The sequence below is a fragment of the Meleagris gallopavo genome, chromosome 3, assembly GCF_000146605.3.
Source record: "Meleagris gallopavo isolate NT-WF06-2002-E0010 breed Aviagen turkey brand Nicholas breeding stock chromosome 3, Turkey_5.1, whole genome shotgun sequence".
NCBI classification, from domain to species: Eukaryota; Metazoa; Chordata; class Aves; order Galliformes; family Phasianidae; genus Meleagris; species Meleagris gallopavo.
The window spans coordinates 21018803-21039077 of NC_015013.2; the positions used below are offsets into that span (position 1 = coordinate 21018803).

A 20275-nucleotide genomic window follows, 5' to 3' on the forward strand; every position below is an offset into this window, starting at 1 on the left:
TTAATTCTGCCAGCTAGTTCAGTTACAGAAAGAGTTTTGGTACTGATAACAATGACATTTTTTTTATTTTTCCAAGAAACAGAATCTGCCACAAAAAAATTTCCTACTTTTCCCCTAAATGAAAAGCAGATTAAAATAGATTTTTAAAAATACAAGATCTGTGTTCTAAGACTATTTTGCTGATGGAGTAGTGACAAACTGATTATCTATCATCTTTTTAATGGCAAGATCTAGACACAGTACTAACACACAGTCCACACTCTCCAGTGACACAGTTTATTTCCAGTCTTGATAAGCTGCCTACCAATGGACCATGAAATTATAATAATCTTATCTGTAGCAGAATCTGCCATTGCATTCTTATGCAATAAGTAGAACTGACACAAAACTCTTTATAAAAACAATTGACTTGAGGCAGCTAGTTCTCCATCCTGCTCAAGAAGTGGTTCCTCTAATGCCAAGTTCAATGCTTATTTCCCTCATTTATCTCAGTTTAGTCACTGCATCCTAGGCAAGATGAATTTTATTCTCCTCTGTTTCTTTGGGGAAAGGTATAACTACGATATTCATACAGTGTCATCTGAAGATGGTATAGGGTATGGCTCTTCCTAACCTCCCTTGTTGTTCCACTTGGGTTTGCATTTAACAGTTCATTTACCTGCTTCCCTGGGCTATGATAAATGCAGTGCTCCTGGTGATGGTAGCTACCAAGGGGGTCTCTGAAAAAGAGACAGTCTTTGGGATCATGTGACATTTTCCCCTTCAGGGCTTTGCAAAGCAGTACCAGAATCCCGAAATGGACCCACTATTGGCCACAGAACCAGTGCAGTTTGTGGTGCCCTGATCTACTCAGGAGGTAAGCACTGACATTGTTGACGAGCTGCAGAATTTTGATTCCATTAAGGCAGAGGGAGTAGCCAGATTGGAAGTACTGAATGTTTAAGTCTGCTGCAGCTCTAGTATTACTGATATTGCTTCTTTTACTACTTCTATTACTACCACCACCCTGAATTAAACCCATATTTTTTAAATATTCCTCTCACTTACATTGAAAGCATTCTTTTATAATTTTACTTCTGCTTCTGCGATATATTTCATCTATTCTAGACCTATATTCTGTCAAAACTATTCAGTATTGGTAGGTGAGATTTGTGCCTTCTACTTCTCTTTGAAAAGTCCCAGAAGAAATAGCTGGTTGAACTTCCCAAATATTGGTTTGCATCATAAGGTCTTGAAAAGCTGTCAAAACGAAAAGAAAATGTTTTTTCTGTGATTAAGAGTGATATTTAATACTAATCATGAAAAAGCATAGACTTTCATTATAAACCTAAACTAGGCAAACATCTTTGTGCTACATCATGAAAGGTGGAAAATCTTCTTTTTTCTTTTTTTCTTTTTTTTTTCAAAGTTCTTCACTCTATTAAAATAGTTCAGGCTTATTCTGTGTTAAATTATCTACTTAACTTTCATAAGTCTTAAACTATACCAGTAGTATAAACTATACCAGTAGTATACCATTCCAACTTTGCATACACAAACACTACATAAATAAATAAAAACACAAGATTATTGACATCAGAACTGTTAGTGCCACTCGACTTGAATTTATCTTCATAAAGCTCATGGAAATTTTGTTAATGTGAAAAAGAAGTCTGAGACAACAGAAGCTATATTAAAAATAAGCTTTCTTCTTGAACAGGGTTTTTGAAGTTTCCCCAAACAGGTTAATTGGGGGAAGATTTAGGTTTCCAGATTGGCTGTTGTTAAGAAATTCTACAACTTCAGAGAGGATTCCCTGGCTGTAGCACTCATACTCAATGAAACCTACTGCTTTACAAATTTGTAGTATTCTGGCAGAAGAACCATTTATTCCGGGAAAAATCTCGAGCATGAGAAAGCAAGCCCCTAATGTAGGTGAATCAAAACAATATTTCTGCTTCAGTTATCCCTTAAAACAGTGAGCATTCACGTTGAAAAATCTTATCTTGAGGCATAATGCTAATAGGATACAGAATGTATCTGGTTGTTTTATAGCGCACAGGACTGAAATATACGTCGGCACTGATTATCTCAAAACTGGAAATCTGCCAAACTGCTGCAATGCATTTGTCTAATTAATATAAAAGGGATCAGTTATCAGAGTGTTTGGGGGATTGCAGGTGAGCTGCACTCTTGCAAAAGACTGTAGTTTATGTTTATTTTGTAAGTAATTTGTAATAATACGAACCAAAATACAACCCGCTTATAAGGATCTTGTTAATTTGTTCTTATTCCCTCCTTCCCTTATAACCTGTGTTACCATCTTGCATACACATTGATGTAGTATACACAATCTGACAAACTTCAAGACCATTTTGGAAAGTGATGCTAATACTTTTCCGTATTAGCATTTTGTAATAAGTAGGCTGTCAGTATGGAAATACACCCGCAAAGGTCAAAGATCCTGTAAGGTAACTGCTTCCAGAAATATACCAACAATTCCTTGTACTCTTTTGAACTGGTAAGATAAATAGTAATTCCTTGTTCTGCAAAATATCTGCCAAAAATAAATAGGTAGGTAGGTAGGTAGGTAGGTAGATAGATACATACATACATACATACATACATACATACATACATAAAATGCAACCAAAAAAAACAACAAAACCAACAGCTCTCTGAATCTCTGTGAGATCTCAGTGAAAGTGATGCAAGTTCAACAGACTGGGGTAAGATGCATTACAAAGTAGTGACGGGTATACAGGAGGACACTGTTCAGGACTGGGAGACGGTTCTGATATACTATACTGAAACAAAAGAATTTACCTGTCTGTTGCCAGACAGGCACACACTGGATTAAAACATTTGATTTTCTTTCCTCAGTAAATATTCCAAACATGCCAGATCAACAGAACAGTTCTCTGTCTCTGTTACCTTCTGCCTTGAGCTTTTCCTGATTTCTTTCTCCCTTCCTCTTAGATGCATTATGACATCTTCTAGCTTTGAAGATGGCACTGCTTTGAACTGATGACTAGACCAATGACCTGCAGAAGTCCCTTTCAGCTAAGATTCTATGATTATCTAGTTGTCACAAATACTTCTACCTTCTGACAAAATCTCCAGGCTTTTTCTAATATTAAAATCTTCATTGCTTTCACTGTATCTTTTGAAGCCACTCCCAGGATGGATTCTTCCTTAACCCTTTACTATACTATCTGCCTTTGATCTATGTACTATTCCTTTGTGTGCTCTTCCTTTGTCTACTTATATCTTTCCTGTAATTTATAACTCTTTCTAGTTCATATGCCTGAAATTATTGTGGAGAAGAGGAGGCACAGAGAAGACCTTATAGCTCTCCACAACTACCTGAAAGACTATTGTAGTAAAGTAGAGATCAGCCTGTTATCCCAGTTATCAGTGACAGGATGAGAGGGAATGGCATTAAGTTTCACCAGGGGAGTTTCAGATTGCATATTAAGAAAAATTTATTCTCGAAAAGTGGTAATACATTGGAAAAGACAGCTCAGGGAGGTGGTGAAGTCACTATCCCTGGAGGTTTTCAAGAAGAGAGAAGATGTGGCATTTGGAGACATGGTTTACTGGGAGTGGTGGTAATGGGTTGACAGTCACACTACATGATCCTAGAGTTTTTTTTCCAACCTTAATGATTCTTTGATTCTATGAATTTATACCTCACAGAATGTGAGTTAGAGCATTCCAGGCTCAAGAACATAGATATTTTCATAACCTAGAGATTAGATGATCTATTATTCAATCTCATATCCTGCAATTGTGACTGTAGGATTTTTGTAATTTGTTTGTCTGTTAGCATCGATAGAACAATCTACCTAAAATATTTTGTACAATATGTTAGTGAGCATTAATCTTTATTGCTTTGTACTGTGCTGTTCTGCACAATCTTAAAGTCTACCACCAAGGAAGGGCCAAACATTTTTTCAGTTAATTCTCAAAGTTTAAAGGGAGAAGGCTGCTTTTCTTTCTTTCATAATTTGAGATGGATGGTTTCTTTCATCCAACTGCATAGCAAACAGCCAACCATTCTTCACTTTCCCTTTGTATATTCACAGCATTTAAACACTCTCTAGACTACTAAAATAGTCTACTTAAGTACTATATATCAAATATATTCCTAATTTTGCAACTGAACATTCACAGTAAAAAAATGGAATTTGCGAGTCTATAGCTCTTCTGAATGTATTCTTATAACTTTTAATACTAATGTTAATTGGAAATGACAGTGAGGTTCCTATCTTATCTAAATTAAGTCTTCCTTTTCTGTTTATCATTTTGATTTCCCTCCTATTCCCTTTTCATGGGGATGGATGACTAATTTCCAAAAGTGAATGAAAATCATCATGCAAACAGTCATATTAATCAAAAAGAGAATATCAAAAATCTGAAAAAAACTTTCAACCCCAGGCTCTTTGACTAATATCCCAGATGAAAACATAGAAGGATATATCTCTCACTTTGTCAAAATAAACTCCAGTGCTCTCAAATATTCTTTCAGTAGGAGGCTACATTACTGGTGGTTTTGATTCTAAATGTCTAAACTAATGAACGATTTTTAGTATTCTGAGCAAATGCCCTCAAAGGCATGAAAAATCTGAGGCACTTTACAAATGACTCTTTTGTTTTATGGAAACATAATGTGGCTAAATACACATAGAAATAACTAGGACAGGTGAACTTAATGCTTCTGCTTCTTTTTCCTTCACATGAGCAAGCACAATTAAAAAGAAAACATGCACATTAAAAAAATAAACCTGTAAAAGCCATTCTTCTATCTTGTGCGTGAATGATGGAGTTCTTTTTTTTTCTACTGATAGTTTAATTTAGTTGGTAAAAAACAAAATGAAGTTTGTTATCTACAAGATGGATACTTGCACAGACTTTGGAAGATATATTGTCTCTAATTTTATGGCCTCAATATATAATTCTTCTAATCAAATATAAGTGTCTTGGTACATAGTAGAAAGAACAAAAGAATGATGCATTAAGACTTGTATTTTTTTCCCATCTTAACACAAAGTTTATTTTCAGTGAAAAAAAAATTATTTATTGTGCTTTTTGCAAGTGATCTCTTTTTGAAGGTGAGCTCTCAAACAACTATAGATCATATACTAAGACACCATTACTTAAACATTTTCTAACTGATGTGTCACTGATGCTGAATTTTCACAGAAAATACAGGACTCATTGACTATTTTGTGTAACAACATGATAACTTGTGAGAAGGTTTAAATCAGCCTTGGGAATGGTTTATGTATACCTGTGTGCTTCTATTTCCATATTATTTCTGAACTTTGCATACATTACTCTGAAAATAATGGCTCCTATTTATTTCCATGGAGACTACAACTGCTGCAAAGAGGACAATAACACTATTTTATAGAGCAAATTCTCAACTACAAACCACTATTTTTCAGCACCGTCACCACCATTAGCTGTGCATTTTCACCAGCGATGAATGAGAGTCTGCATGCCACATTCATAAAAATCTACAGTAGGAGGGGTGACCCACTGTTTCACAGCTGCTGTGACCACGTTGTGGTAGGATAGTCCAACCAAGATTGGCAATGCCTTCCATGGTCTTCAAGCTGTTATGGGATCTGGTTGTTTTCTTCTTGTCCTGACTCTGGAATTTCAAGCCTTCAGGTTAGACAGCAGTGTTATGTAGCGATCAGAGTTGATCATTTGTCTGTTTTCCAAATAACGGATCCAATAATTTCCAAATAAAGGATCATCCCTTTCCTATTCAAAAGAACAGTGCACATCACTTTACCTGCTGGTGGCAGCATTTTTAATTCTTTGATGGGAAATTCTCGTCACCACTCCATGCACTGCTGACTCTGGCTCATAGTGGTGCTATCATGTCTCATGACTGGTAATGATGTGATCCAGTAGACTACCACCTTTTGTTTTATATTGGTTCAATAGATCCTGACAAACTTGCATACAGCATTTTTGTTCCTATGTGAGCATTCATGGGACCCACTTGACACAAACATTGCAATATTCTAAAGTTATCACTATCATTTCCAATACATTGAAAGCAATGTTCAGCTCCATACACAATTCCCTGATCATAATCCACTGATTTGCATGGATGAGCTGATGGGAACACTGTTCATTTTGTGGTGTGACAGGTGTGCATGGCCATCTGGAATGTGTCTTCTCTTTCACATTGCTGAAAACCACTGCCTCACTCTCCTCATATGCACTGTTTGGTCTTCGGAAACATTCAGCAACTATCTGTGAATATCAGTAGGCACAATTATTTCTGCATGGAGGAATGCAGTGATACATTTTTGCTTCATCCATACTTCCATGTCTGATGCTGTTTTGTCAGACTGCCCTTCTGGTACTATCTGTCACATGGCAACAAAATGTAATGGAATATTAGTAGGAAGGTTCTGCCTCTGATGTCATGGACAAACATCATAAAATAGGCAGTACTTTCGGTGCTGCCTTCCTAGTTCCTAAACTCATTGAGGGACTGAAAAAAAATATAAAAGGTCTTAATGTGATGACACTTTGATGTTAATTGAAAAATAATCAGTCGTTTCTTGCATAGAGTTTGACAGTATCCAATAGCACCAACAGCCTTCTCCTACTTCATTCTCAGAATATCTTGTATTTTTATTGCTATGACATAACTATGCTTTCTACCCTATTTTTTTTTCAAAACAGTGAAGCTCAGCAAACGTCATCTTTCATGGTCTTACTACTTAAAGTTTTGCAACTGTATCTAGTTCTCACCCAGTTGCTGTGTTGAGAAATCATGTTTTAATTGAGGATGTTACTGTATATTGAATATTACATATATAACATAATTTGAATTGTTTTTGTAAAATAATATCTATGTAATGTTCAATATTGCATAATGTTGAATATATTGTGTAATATTGAAAATTATATATATATATATAATGTAATTAATTATATGAATATTGAATATATATAAATACCCTCTGTATATTTTTCAGACAATCCTGGGCTAGTGAGCCATGTTCCAGTTGGCATTAGAATCCTGGATGTCAATGACAACCCTCCAGAGCTCGCTAGAGAGTATGACGTAGTGGTCTGTGAGAATGCAAAGCCTGGTCAGGTAACTCTCACAGTTATCTTTTTCTCAGTGAGAAAGAAGAATTGTTTCATTTGTTAATGCTGCATGTGTTAAAACTTTGTTTTCATCACACGCTGTGTGATCTTTCTGATTTCATTTTCATATTTCACATTTGACCCAACTTTTTAAATGTGTTAGTCTGTATTTTAACTGTATTAGACTAAAGGGAGAAGATTGGGAATTCATTCAAGGTATTTTCGTGTTATTTCAAGAAAATAAAATACAAAAACTTTAATCTTGCCAGATGGAATTTGAAAAGTCACTATCCTGTAACAAATGGATAAAGCAGATTTAATAGCTAAGAGCCATGTGGGAGAAGGGTTTCAAATATAACTCAGTAGAATGACTGATTAACATGACTGCTGTCATCACTTTTTGCATTTTTGATTGCTCAGAAGTGTTCAGATGGAAAGTCAAGTGAGGGTGAACCTGTCTGTGAAGTGTCTTCAAGGAAGACATGCTGAACAGTTCTTCCAAAACTATGAGCAGAGGGAAGGTTGCAATTCAGACTGAAAAACAATTACTTTCCAGCTACCACTTCATGGTTGATGCATTTCACTGTGGTCCATGGTTTGAAAACTTTACCAGGTTGTTTTGTTTTGTTTTATCAGAAGTACCTTCTTTGCATAGACTGAGTTGTTACACAGATCTTCATGGCAGTGATGCATTATTACACAGGTTGTAGGTTGGAATTATGAGCTTGCAGCATGCCTGTATGAGATATGCACTGACTTTTATATTCAGTATACACATAGGCTTCAGAAGAGATTGTGATGTCCTTGGGCTATTAAAAAAACAACAACAACAACAACAACAAAACAAAACACATAAAAACAACAACAAAAAGATATAAAAGCACCTGTCTTTGCTCAGAAGACTACTATTTTAAGGAAAAAAAAAGTCAATGAATGACAAGTATTAAAGAAGAACAAATCAGCAAAGATTGCAGAATAAGACAACTTTCCATGTGCTAGAAAACATGTCGAGCTGAATAGTTTTGAATCATTACAAAGACAGCATTTATTATGAATTATCTATCATCTGGTAAGAATGAGTAGTACAAAATATCACTAAAGAATAAATTCTGTCAGACACTGTCAGGCACAGCTACTTGACTGATGCTTAAGATTGGGCTGCAGCTCTGCCCTGTCCTGTATGAGTTCTTGTTTCTTTCTTCAGGAAATCTAAGGAGATAAGCTGCATAGCCATTGAGGGCATTTGTCCTAGCACATCTACTTTGAATTATATACAAAACAAACTGGTTGTTTGTCATTGGCAGACTTTTTGTGTTTGCCTATTCATTTTCAGGAGAGGCATCTACAGAGAGAAATCAGAGACAGAGTCGGTCTCCTGATTCTTTTTCTCTCCATGTCTCACTTTATTTACTTTCCAAAATAATAATAATAAAACATAAGAAAATGTACTTCAGTAAAGCCCTTAAAGCATCTCAAAAATGTTTTTGAGAAGATGATACTTTCCACAGTGAAGCGATAGTCACTGAGAAAGTAAATTCTGTATCTTCAACAGCTTTCAGATGAAGCCTAATAGATAATACATATTAATGTAAATGAAGCAGTTGTTATTTGATCTTAGATAATATACAGAGTTGGAGAACCCTGAGTTCTAGAAATGCACTCATTTTCTGTATAGTTGTGAAATATAGCCAATGGAGGAGAATAACATTTCAGAATCTTCAATGAAGAATCATTACAAAAGAAATTTTCCTTTGTTTAAAACAGGACTCATAGTATAACAAGTATATTTACTTGTTTATTGATTCAGTTCTGAAAAGCATCTGAGCTGGACTGAATTCCTGCTCTATATCCTTTTCAATTACTTCTCCTTCATTACTGAAATTCTTTTTCTTCTGGACAACTGTTACCTTTAAAAAAATTGCATAACCTTTCAGTTTAATCTCTTCAATGCTGTCAGTGAGGATTACAGAAGATGAGTTTCTCTGTCTACATTTTTATTTTAATCAGCAACTCTGGTGAAGTGCATGTTAACATCTGTTACTAGGCTAATAATTAGTTGGCCTATTAATTAGAAAAGGGCTAGGAGTACATATGGATGTCAGATAGATGCAGGTTTTTGTTCTTCACCTCTAAAAAGCTGTCTTCAAAATCTTTTCCTTGGAAAACAAGGGCTTATTCTGAAAGAGCGTGGCCCTTTTTCTTTTAAGAATCGTTCTGATGCTCTTTTGACGTATTCCATTACACACACACTGTCCATTTTTCACTTGGAAAAGCTTAGTTTCTATACTGCCTGATGCTGTACTTTTTACATAGGTTGATGTTTTCAAGGGATACTCAAATTTCCACGTGTCAGAAAGTAGGTAGAATGTTGAGTTTTAATGCATCTTATTCATTAATTTTAGTCTTTTGGTAGTGAGTTCTTTATCAAAAGTATCTTTGTTGCAAAAAGACATTTCTTGAAGCCAGGTTCTGTAAACTATCGTAGAACATTTTATTTAAGAGAGGACAACAGGACAAAAGTTTATCTATGAGGCCATCAAATAAAATCTGAAAGTACATAGCTAAGTGACATATCTTTCAATGATGATTGCATATGAGCACGTATGATGTATGTGCAGTATTTAACAATTCACATTTTTTAAGATCTGGTCTGTATTGCAGCTGTGAATTGGATTTAACTGTATTTTTGGTATTTGATTAATAATGGAAACTGATTGTCTTGAAAATATACTTACATTAACTCCTGTTTTTGTCTTGCTTTGCTGATAACTTTTGAACATTATTAACTTAAAATATAATCTATTATATTATCTAGGATAAATAAATGTTTTTACATGGTAATTATTTCAATTTCATATGCTTTTTTTTTCAAAATTCAGTAGAGAACAACTAGCTTTTACTAAACAGTTTCAACTGTACTGCCATGTCTTTGGAAAACTTCATGATTATAGACAGTTCAATTTGATCTTACTCTTCTACAGGTCAGTAAAAAAGTACCGTGAGAAAATATTCTCTGTAGTTATCAGCAGTATTGGTAATTGTTTAAAACTAGCATAGTCTATAGAATATACTATTTTGTATATGTTAAGCAGAATAATCATTGTAGTCTATTGGCTTTAAAATGTATTTGTTTTGCTTCTCGTACATGAATGGAGGTAGAGAACTGTGTGCTGCCTTTTCATTTCAAAACAGATCAACCCTCTGGAGCCCACACTGTTTATGCTTCAGGTTCAGTCCAGGCAGACTGCAGCTGAACACTGAACAGAAAAATTCTCATGAAAAGAGCCTTTCTCCTTCCCCCTTTTACATTTCCCTCAGGATATCTATCAGCTCCATGCAGCACTCTATGTGGGCTTCACTGGATATATCACAAGAACAACTTTTATTAAATTCTACTTTATCACTTGAGCTTCCAGGCCCAGCATGAAAATGAAAGTAGAGTTAGAAATATTGCTTGGTCACAGATTCCAAAAGCTTAGCTCAGTTTTTGTTGAAAGTAAATTTTAAAAATCACCAGGGCTTTTGAAGGTAGAGGTCTTACCTTTCAAAAATACCTCTCCTGTACATAGTTGCTACATCTAATTCTGTTCCTTTGGGGCAAATCAAACTATACCCAGGATGGCAGTGGTTTTTTATTTTCTGTTTTCTGACAATTTTAAAACTGATTCTTATCCAAAATTTTAAACAGAGCTTGCCATTTTCCTTAAAAAATTCTTTTTTCTAACCTATACTGAAGTGCATCTCATTGTTAGGATGTCAATCAAGATGGTGCACTGGACAGACCATTCTGGTTCAGCTTGAATTTAGGCTCTGTAGAAATTAAAGCCTAGGCAAAAGTGTAATTCTGAAGGTCAGTAGGAGATAATGCAGATAATGAAAATCTCCATACCACGATTTTTGTCTGTACCATATCCAAATGTTGGAAAGTGTAGATGCTTTAGATGCATGTATCTAGCTCCTAAAACATTTCATGCTAGAAGAATAAAGCTAATGATCCAGTCATATCATGTGTTGAATTTAGCAGCAGTCAAGTAGAAAATTAAAATAAGCAAAATTTGAACATTCTACTAAGGTCAGGTAATATTGAGGTCAAGTTCAAATTTCAGCACATTCATTGTTAATTTTTATTTCAGGTAATTCAGACCATCACTGCAACTGACAAAGATAACTCTGCAAATGGGGCCAGATTCCATTTTTCTCTTGACGAAGGGCTTTTTTTGAATCCCAACTTTACTCTAAGGGATAATGAAGGTAAATCAAACACACAGTTCTGTACAAAATGGATCTCTGTTTTGTCTGGGATGTCTCATTTAACAGAGTAATTTCAATGCATTTCTTGGCAGAAGGGGAAAATTAGTATGTCATCATCAAACTGGTTAATATCAAGGGCATGGTGCATACAATATACTGCAAATCATGAATAATCAGATATTCTATTTCCTTTATACATTTTAGCATTTGTAGTTCAAATATTCACAAATGTTTCCAGAAAGTGGATTAATTAATAAGTGTTGACATTTTCATCTATTTCTAGGTAGGTAGTATTGAGTGAGTACTTTCAAGATTATTGCCTTCCTTAGGGGAAGAACTAAGAATTTAAGGTGAATAAAAAATTGAACTTGTGTTTGCATTTATGGGCATGATATCAGGAATAGGTCTTTCTGTGCTTCCTGAGTGGTAGTCTACCTCTTAAGGAGTGTCTAAAAAGTACTTGAGTTGCACCTAATAGTTGCCTTTAGAGTCACCTGGCTGAGTTTTTCTGAACGTTTCTTGCATCAAAGAACCATCTAGCTTTTCAAAAAATAAAATAAAATAAAATAACCCAAGAAGAATGAACCATACCATTTATGTAATTGTTTCCATTTTGCACTCTGTTGAAAATGAAAGTAAATTTAAAATGCCTGTCTGTTGCTTTCTTCAGGGACTTTTTGGTGTAAGAGTGTATTGTGTGCTTGTGTGTGTGGCTTTATCGTAGTTGTATTTTTGCAGTAATACCATGGATACTCCCTGAGATCTTATAGATCACTGCACATCTGTAATGATTGAGAAACGTTTCCATCATTGTACAAATGAAACTATTCTTCAAAGATATTTTGAAGGAAGAGAGACTGCACAATCTTCCTTAGGAATCTGTTCCAGTGTTTATCTGTTCTTAGCACAGAAAAAATAAATCTATCAATATTAGAAAAATATTAAAATTGTTTTTTGTTTAACCTAAGATAAAGAGTAAGTATGGATTCTCTATAATATCGCACATAAAACTACAAGGCAAACAGAAATTCCAATAATACAGTTTCTAATTTGCATATTCAAAGATATTTTAGCTTAAATCATAACAAGAAATTCAACTTGGTAAACAACCAGAAAACTTTAAAACTAAAGTACTGTTAGAATTTTACTCAACATATTACCTTTTGATTCTGTTTAAAAACTGCCATTTTGGGCTAACTGTTCTCTGTGATAAAATACTCTATATATACAATAAAAGTTAAATTGATTAAGCACATTCACAATAGCCAGTTATTTTCCATTCACACTTATCCCTGTCTCTATTCAGAAATTGAATTTCTGTTATTTTGTATTCCAGGAAATGGTGAGCAGAAATATTTCTTATGTTTGTTAAATTTGCTATTTTATTTCTGGATTTAATAATCCAATAATGGTTGGGATTCTAGGATTTTTTTTGTTTCGTTTTGTTTCTGTAGAAATTTGCCAACAATTGCCTTAAGAGAGTTTTCAGTGTTTTGCAAAACGCTGAAAAACAAAAGCTCAACATCACATTGAATGCGGTGGTCAGTGATAGATTTATCTGTGAATGCAAAGCTATATTTCTCTTGCAGACTTTTTTGAATCAGGTCATCCTCTCTTTTTATTTTTCAGGACAAATGATTAATTTCACAAAAATCTCAGGAGACATTTTCTTTCCTTGTTTTCACAACCCTAAACAACATGATACTGCTCTGACCTTGAGCTGCATTATTGCATAAATTTTCCATTCTCCATAATCAGTACAGCTACAAGATCAAAAAACTCTACAGTAGTAAATTAGATCCTTACATTTTAACACAACCATGCACTTTCACTGAAATCTAGAAGAGTTTCACAAGCATAACATTTCCTAATTTATCCCTACGTACCTGCATAAACTCAACGTATGTATGATTCACATTAGTGGTATCCCATTGCTTCAGCATAGGAAATAGATATTAAACTGTCAGTCCATACAATTGATTGTATGACCAGGTGAGGTTATCTCCCCTGAGTCTGAGCTTGAGCCTTTGCTCATTAACAATCCACAGTTTTAAAGCTCCAGTCCTTGAGTACATACCCTCAAAATACAGAAATTAAAACCTTTAGAGGAGGATATTGGACTATATCAAGCATGTAGTCTGTCTGAAGCTAAGAATTGGTTGGATCACCTTCTGGATTCTAATGGTGTTGATGATTTTCACTTTAGAGAAAAAAATATAGAGAAGACAGAATATAATATTTTTTTCACTGCTGACTACCTTCTGCTACAGTACATTCTTTGATGCTGGCTGAAGTTTTTTGTTCTGACAGTTCAGAGAGAGAAAAAAAATAGTAAGTGTGTGAGCAAGAGGACAGCCAGCAAAATGATGCAGTATCCATACCCATGTAAGCAAGGAGGGCTATAAAATTTCTTTGCAATACAAAGAAAATGCATTAGTTGTAATCATTCCCTGAAGTCTGCAATTTTAGAAAGCAAACCCAGGAAACATGCCTCTTTGTTTGAGAATTGTACTTATGATGGCTTTTTAATGAAAACAGGGCCATTTACAATTTATTCTGTCCAGGGAAGTGTTGCAATTTCTACTAAAACCTGAATGGCCAAATTGTTACTTAATTTGGAAGTGCTTTTTTCTTGCTATTTGGATGCTACATATCTGAGTTATTTGTTGTACATATTCTTCTGACATTGTTTTTTACTATGTTGCAATAGATAATTTTGAAATTCAGATCACTTTTGTGTAATGCCTTAAATTTGTAGTTTTTGCCTCATCAGAAATATCAGCTACTGCAAGTCCAATTTAAAATTTGCCTGGGCATTATGATGGAAGAGCCTCTTCAGAACAGAGCTGTTTCATAGAATTGTAGAACTGCAATCATTTGGGTTGTAAGGGACCTATCTCCTCTGCCATGGGCAGGTAAACCTTCCACTAGATCAGGTTGTCCAAATCCCCAACCAACCTGGTCTTGAACACTTCCAGGGATGGAATATCTATTACTTCTCCGGTCAACCTGTTTCAGGGCCTCACCACCCCTGAGTAAAAAATTTCTTAATTATTTCCAATATGAATATACCCTCTTTTAGTCTTAAGCTGTTACCTCTTGTTCTAACACTACACTCCCTCTCTGATAGAATCTCTCCCCATCTTTCTTGTAGATCCCCTTTCTCCCTTTAGGTACTGGAAAGCTACTATAAGGTTTCCCCAGAGAGTTCTATTCTACAGGCTGAACAACCCCAGCTTTCTCAGCCTCTCTTCACAGGAGACATGCTCCAGCAGATATAGTTGGCCATCTGGGCTGCAGATGCACATTGTTGGCTCATATGGGTTTTTCATTAGTGAACATCCCCAAATCTTTCTCCTCAGGGATGCTCTCAATCCATTCTCTGCCCAGTTTGTGCTTCTGCTTGGGACCACCTCAAATTAGGTGCAGAACATTGTACTTGGCCTTGTCTAACTTCATGAGATTCACAAGGACCCACATCTCAAGTTTGCCGTAGTCCCTCTAGATGGCATTCTTTCAACCCATTGAATTTAATAATTATACTTTTTTTTCTTTTTTTTTTTTACTCCTGAAAGAATCATAGTATTTTTCCAGATCGTCAAAGTATGGATGATATATTTGTCAGAATTCATTAGTTTGATGGAAAATGCATGTAAGAATATTTCACTGTTATGATACTCCTATCCATTAATATATGGATGCACACAGTCTCTCTCACTACCTGAATTTAAAAAATATATATATATTCTCTTCCTTGCCTATTTTGTTAGCCACTGGAGACCTCTAGCAGAAGTTATGCCACACTTTTAAGGGACTTAGCAAAAGGTTGAATCCCCAGAGGACAGGTCACTTTGGTGCAAGAGAGCATTTATGAATTTTACGCACTGTAAAGCAATGTTTTGCTGGTGGTATTTTTTTTCACAAGATATACAGTCTATAATGGATGCTTCAGTGAGTCCTTTAAATTTCCTGGGCAGTAAGAGTTTGTGCAGAGTGTACGAATTCACCCAACACTGCCAAAAAGATTTGCCTTTGGAAGTTTTGACTGCAATTTTCTGAAGCTATGCAAAGTTTACCTTACTTTCAAGGAAGAGCAACTCAGAATACGTAGGATTTTTTCTGCTTTCCTTTTATTTTTTCAGGACATAGGTTACATTTCACCAAAAAAAAAAAATTGCAATTTTATTTTTCCCATCTGCCCACTTTTCTCAAAGATTTGGCTTTCTGAAAATTGCGGTCACAGGGAATGTTCTGGAACCTAAACAAAGGTGCACTGATTTTCTAATTCTGACTCTTTGGAATTCCTTTCTATTAATGTTCTGTAATGTTGTGGTCACAAGTTATTTTAATATCCACAAAAGTGAAATGCTTTTGTGAAAGATCTAGAGCACGCTAAGTTCTACAGTGTCTGTATAAGATGAAATTTGTAATGCATTCATCCACTATGACTGTGATGCAAATGAGTGTTTTTCCCATGTTAATGATCCAAACTTAGTAAAAAAAGAATCAGTTTTACCTTGCATGGCTGTTACTTAGGAGGATCTTCACACCATACCACTTTAGAGCATCTGAAGTGGCACTGAAGGTCGAGTTAAACCCTATTCTTTGCTACCCAGCATAAATGGAAAGCATTTATGAAATTCTCTCCTTTGTTTATATCAAAGATGTGGCATGCTCTCTCAGGTTCCACAGTAATGTATGTTCTCACTGCCCTTCAATGAAATACCATCCTGTAATGAAGAGAAGCTGTAACTGTAGGAGAAGTATGTGGAAGAGAAATAATATCTGAGGAAGTGCAAATTAGCATTATAGGTAATAACTGCAAGCACAATCCATAGAACATCTGTCAGTATAAACAGCATGCCATCCTGCGGAGCTGTTATCAAACAATCATACAATGGTAAAAAGGGAATTTTTCCTCAGATCTGTGAGCATCTGCAATCTTTCTTTGATTAAAACAAATAGATTCCAAGACTGACCCGATAGGTAAGTTAGTTCATAGTATGCAGGTTCTTCGTGCCTTCTACTTCTGTGTTGCTACCTGCTGGTGTTTTGCATCTTTGAAACCAATAAAAAACAAAAAGGTACTTCCAGGAGTTATCAGTAAAGAAATGAAAAATAAATGTCTATCAGTATAATCCCACATAAACAAATTACGTGTTCTCACTTTGGAAATGGCTCTCATTCCAGTGTATTTTGTTTGCGTTGTAATTAATTACCACTTCTTAGAACATTTATAACTGAAAATTAAAACATGTCTTAATCTATTAACAAGGCTTTACTCTATTTTTTAATTTCCATTTCTCTGGTGCCTGCCTGCAATATATAATGTGTCAAAGGAATTCTCAAATTGTGAATAATAAATAAATTTGTATTCTCCAAAGTGCTCCAGTAGTCACCTTCCTTGGTGTTATCATTGTATTTCAGCTTCTTTGATTTCCCTATGCCTTTCTGTCTTTTTTTTGTTCAGAAGCTCAACATGAAAAGACAGAGATAATGGAAAGAGGAATGTGATAACAGCCTTGCCTGCAGTGTGCAGTGTGGCTTAACAAACTGCCACATCTTCAGAGTGTGAAGAGCTGCTGTTTTACAGCCATGCAGAATTTCCCATCTGTAACCTCAGATCCACTGAAGAGGAATCTTATGTTCTAACTTGCTGTGTTTGCAAAGTAACAGTTCAAATGTGAGAAGGCTTAGTGGTCATGCACTGGGGCAGTGTACACCACAGGGAAGCAGATGAGTCATTCTTTCTCTATGTTGCTGTTAATTTTCACTTAGCAGCCAGCCCTTTCATCTTCAGCAAGTCCTGGTTCTTTTCCAGCTTTCAGGAGCAAAGTTCACAGTTTAAATCTGTAAAGAAAAATGATTTTCTTTCCAGGCCTAGAAGCATCGTCAGATTTGTAGTTCCCAGCATCTTAGTACTATTGCTACTCTCCCATACTTGTGTTCCGTTTATGGTTGGTGTATGTGTTTTTAGATATCAAAGGCATTTCTCAATTCATAATCCCTTCTCTCTTATCTTTCAAACTAGTTCTGTTGATATAACAAAGTTTTTGTTTGTTTGTTTTTTAATTCTCTCAGTAAGCTCTTGACATCTATCTTCATACTAGGCTACCTTTAGCTTTTACAGTTCGTGGGATTTTTCGTGTGATGTCAAGACCCTTCTCATAAAAGCTGTTCTCCTGCTTGCCCTCTCAATGAGTCCTCCCATGGTTTTTGATACAGAATATAAACAATTTAATAAAAGATGAATGCTTAGAACATCAGACTAGTTGTCAGGATGCAGTTGGTAGTGCACTTTGGCTAAACTTTAAGTGCTTTTTTTTAGTTATCAGAAACCTTTCCTGCTCAGAAATTCTCAATTTTTCTTTTTTATATTAGGTTAGCGATGCTTTTCTTTTCAGCCTGTATTTTCACGATTGCCTCTGTAGCTATAAGGTAATATTGACTTGCTCACTCTTTTTCAGATTTGTGCCAGGGAAGTTAAGGAGAAGTTTTTGCTTTCCTGTTCAAATTTGAATATTGGGCCTTCTTTGGGTACAGGCTCAGGAAGATTTGCTTCTACAAATTTGGTAGAATTCTCTTGTGTATATGGACAAGGTAGCTGAACTAAAGTCTTCAGGGTTTGTAAACAGAGTAAGAAAAATAATGTAAGGTTTTAATCAGAAACGAAATGTTGTTCTTCTTGGTAAAAACACTTGCTGTCACCTATTGAAGTTAGCAGAATAAGATCTGAGAATTTTTTTCTTCTAGAATGTGAGACATGATAGATGTTAATATTAATGCTTAGCTTATGGATATGGAATTAGGGAATTAAGTTTCAAGCTAAGTCCTTGAACGGATCCTTAGGTTTTTAAGGCATTAGTTCTGGATAACGTTGTTGTATGATTGTCATTTCTTCATTTATTAAAAGTCAAAATAGAGTTCTCCTCAAAATTCTCCACAGAAACGCCACTTTTTTGAAATCGCTTTCTCTTCCTGTTGTTAAGTTTGTGCCCTAAAATGTGCACATGGGAGTGCTGTGCCTCTCTAATGACTTCAGGGGAAATTATAGGTGACCAGAAGACAATAGTAGCAGTATTGATGCTGAGAAGGAAAAAAACTGAGAAGTGTAACTTAAAATAAAAGCTAGAACTGTGATTGTTTTCTTGCAGTGAAGCATAATAACAAGGCTGACTGTAAAAATTGCATAGCAGTTGTTCTTGTACGTCCTCTGGACCCAGAGGTGCTTAGATTTCATCATTATGTTTTTGTTGTTGTTGTTTTGTTTTTTATGAGGTTATGAAATAATGTGAAAGCTGTATTGCAGCCCAACAGAGCAGTATTAGCATAGCATGAAAAGAAGCTACGTGCTGCGGAGTGTAGCACAGAGCTGTTGAGGATGCTTGAGGACCCACAGGCTGTTGGAATAATTAACGTGTCCAAAAGAAAACAACAGAGATAGTGATATATCTGGTGGGCAGGACATACAAGGAGTGCTTGTAGTCCCTCAGTTTGCGCAGAGCAGAGGAGCTGAGCGGAGGCCTCGTGGCAGCTGCAGCTCTGGGCAGCGCTGAGCTCTGCTCTCTGACAGCAACAGGGCCTGAGGGAACAGCATGTGGCTGTGTCAGGGGAGGGGCAGCTGGGTGTTAGGAAATGGTTCTTCACCTTTTCCTTTTTCACCACGAGGCAAACTGGTGCACTCATGTCCACACTGCCTACTGGGAAGATCCCTGGTGTACACGATTGTCTCAGGCTGGGTTTTATGTGACAGACTCTTAGTTGGCCCAAACAACAGCATCCCAGGGAGAGTGCTAAAATTCAGCAATGTGAGTGATCGCTCTTCTGAGATCTCACTCGCTCCCCAGCCTTGTTTTGTTTAACAGTCTGCAGAGCACAGAAGATTGTCATGGTTCAGCCTGGTTCAGCCTAGGTTCTGTGATGAGGGGGCAAAAGGACCCACGGACCCATGCCCAGGGAAAGGGAGGGGGAGGCGGAGAGAAAGGGAAAAGGTAGGGAAAGGGGCCTGGACAAACAATAACAAAGACAGTGAGCTAAGAAAAAAAAAATTACTAAATATAGTAGAGAATGTGAGATAACACAATATAACACAATATTGGAATACAATGATTGGATTTGAATCTAAGAAACCAAATAAAATGAGAAAGATAAGAGTTTCCAAAAACAAAGTAATTACTTTAATGCCATGGGTGAAAACAGCCAGGGAGCAAAGAGGGGAAGTCTTGTGACTTCCAGTCTGTTTTATCTTTCCCTCCAAATGGAAAACGGAAACAGTAAAATGAAGTCTTCTGGGAGTTGTAGTTCATTCTTCTCTTCTGAGACCAGGAGACCAGAACTCATGAAGTATATTGACAATCCTCGGAACTGCAGCATTAACTCTAACTCCCCATGCACTCCATGATTTCATGATGTGGAATACTGATGAAAAACCATGAAACCATGACAGAGATAAAAAAAAAAAATGGAATTGTTAGAGAGGAGCTCTGCAAGTAAGTTGTAATAAGTGCATTTCAAGGAAGGAAGCAATTATAAATTGGATACTGAAGAACCAGAAAGTTTGTAAAGTCTATCATCCCTATGAGGAAGATGATGATGAAGAATTTCTTCCTGAATACAGAAAGGCAGAAGCAGCAGTCATCAAATTGTGTGTATAAAGAATGCAAAATACGCATTCATTTGAAATTCCTTATTAATCACAAATTTACGTTTGTTTTTGTTTTCTGCTCTTGTGCTGTGTCCAGAGCGTAATCTGCCACAGCTTTGGCAGCTGACAGACCAACCAACTGAAGGTCATTTTGTATTCTGTTTGAACCATGGAAGACTTTTATCCACTCCTCCAGCACTATTAGGGAAGCTGGGACTCACAGTCTAGGCATTAAGAAAAAAAAAAAGAAGTGGCAAATGGGTAAAATATTATAAA

At 35.9% G+C, this 20275-nt stretch overlaps 1 protein-coding gene across 5 annotated transcripts in view; it reads left to right on the top strand.

Annotated features, from left to right (window-relative positions):
- Window positions 1–20275, top strand: part of CDH18 (cadherin 18) — a 204045-nt gene that overhangs the window by 172270 nt on the left and 11500 nt on the right. For 3 of the 5 annotated variants that reach the window (XR_004159171.1, XM_010708478.3, XM_010708479.3), the window contains exons 10-12: window positions 767–856; window positions 6990–7111; window positions 11238–11355. Coding sequence is in view for 4 of the 5 variants with exons in the window: in XM_010708478.3 (XP_010706780.1) it covers window positions 767–856; window positions 6990–7111; window positions 11238–11355 (330 nt within the window). In the remaining variant the exon portion in view is untranslated. The remainder of the gene's footprint in view (window positions 1–766; window positions 857–6989; window positions 7112–11237; window positions 11356–20275) is intronic. The other 2 variants (XM_010708480.3, XM_010708481.3) reach the window with 1 other exon arrangement.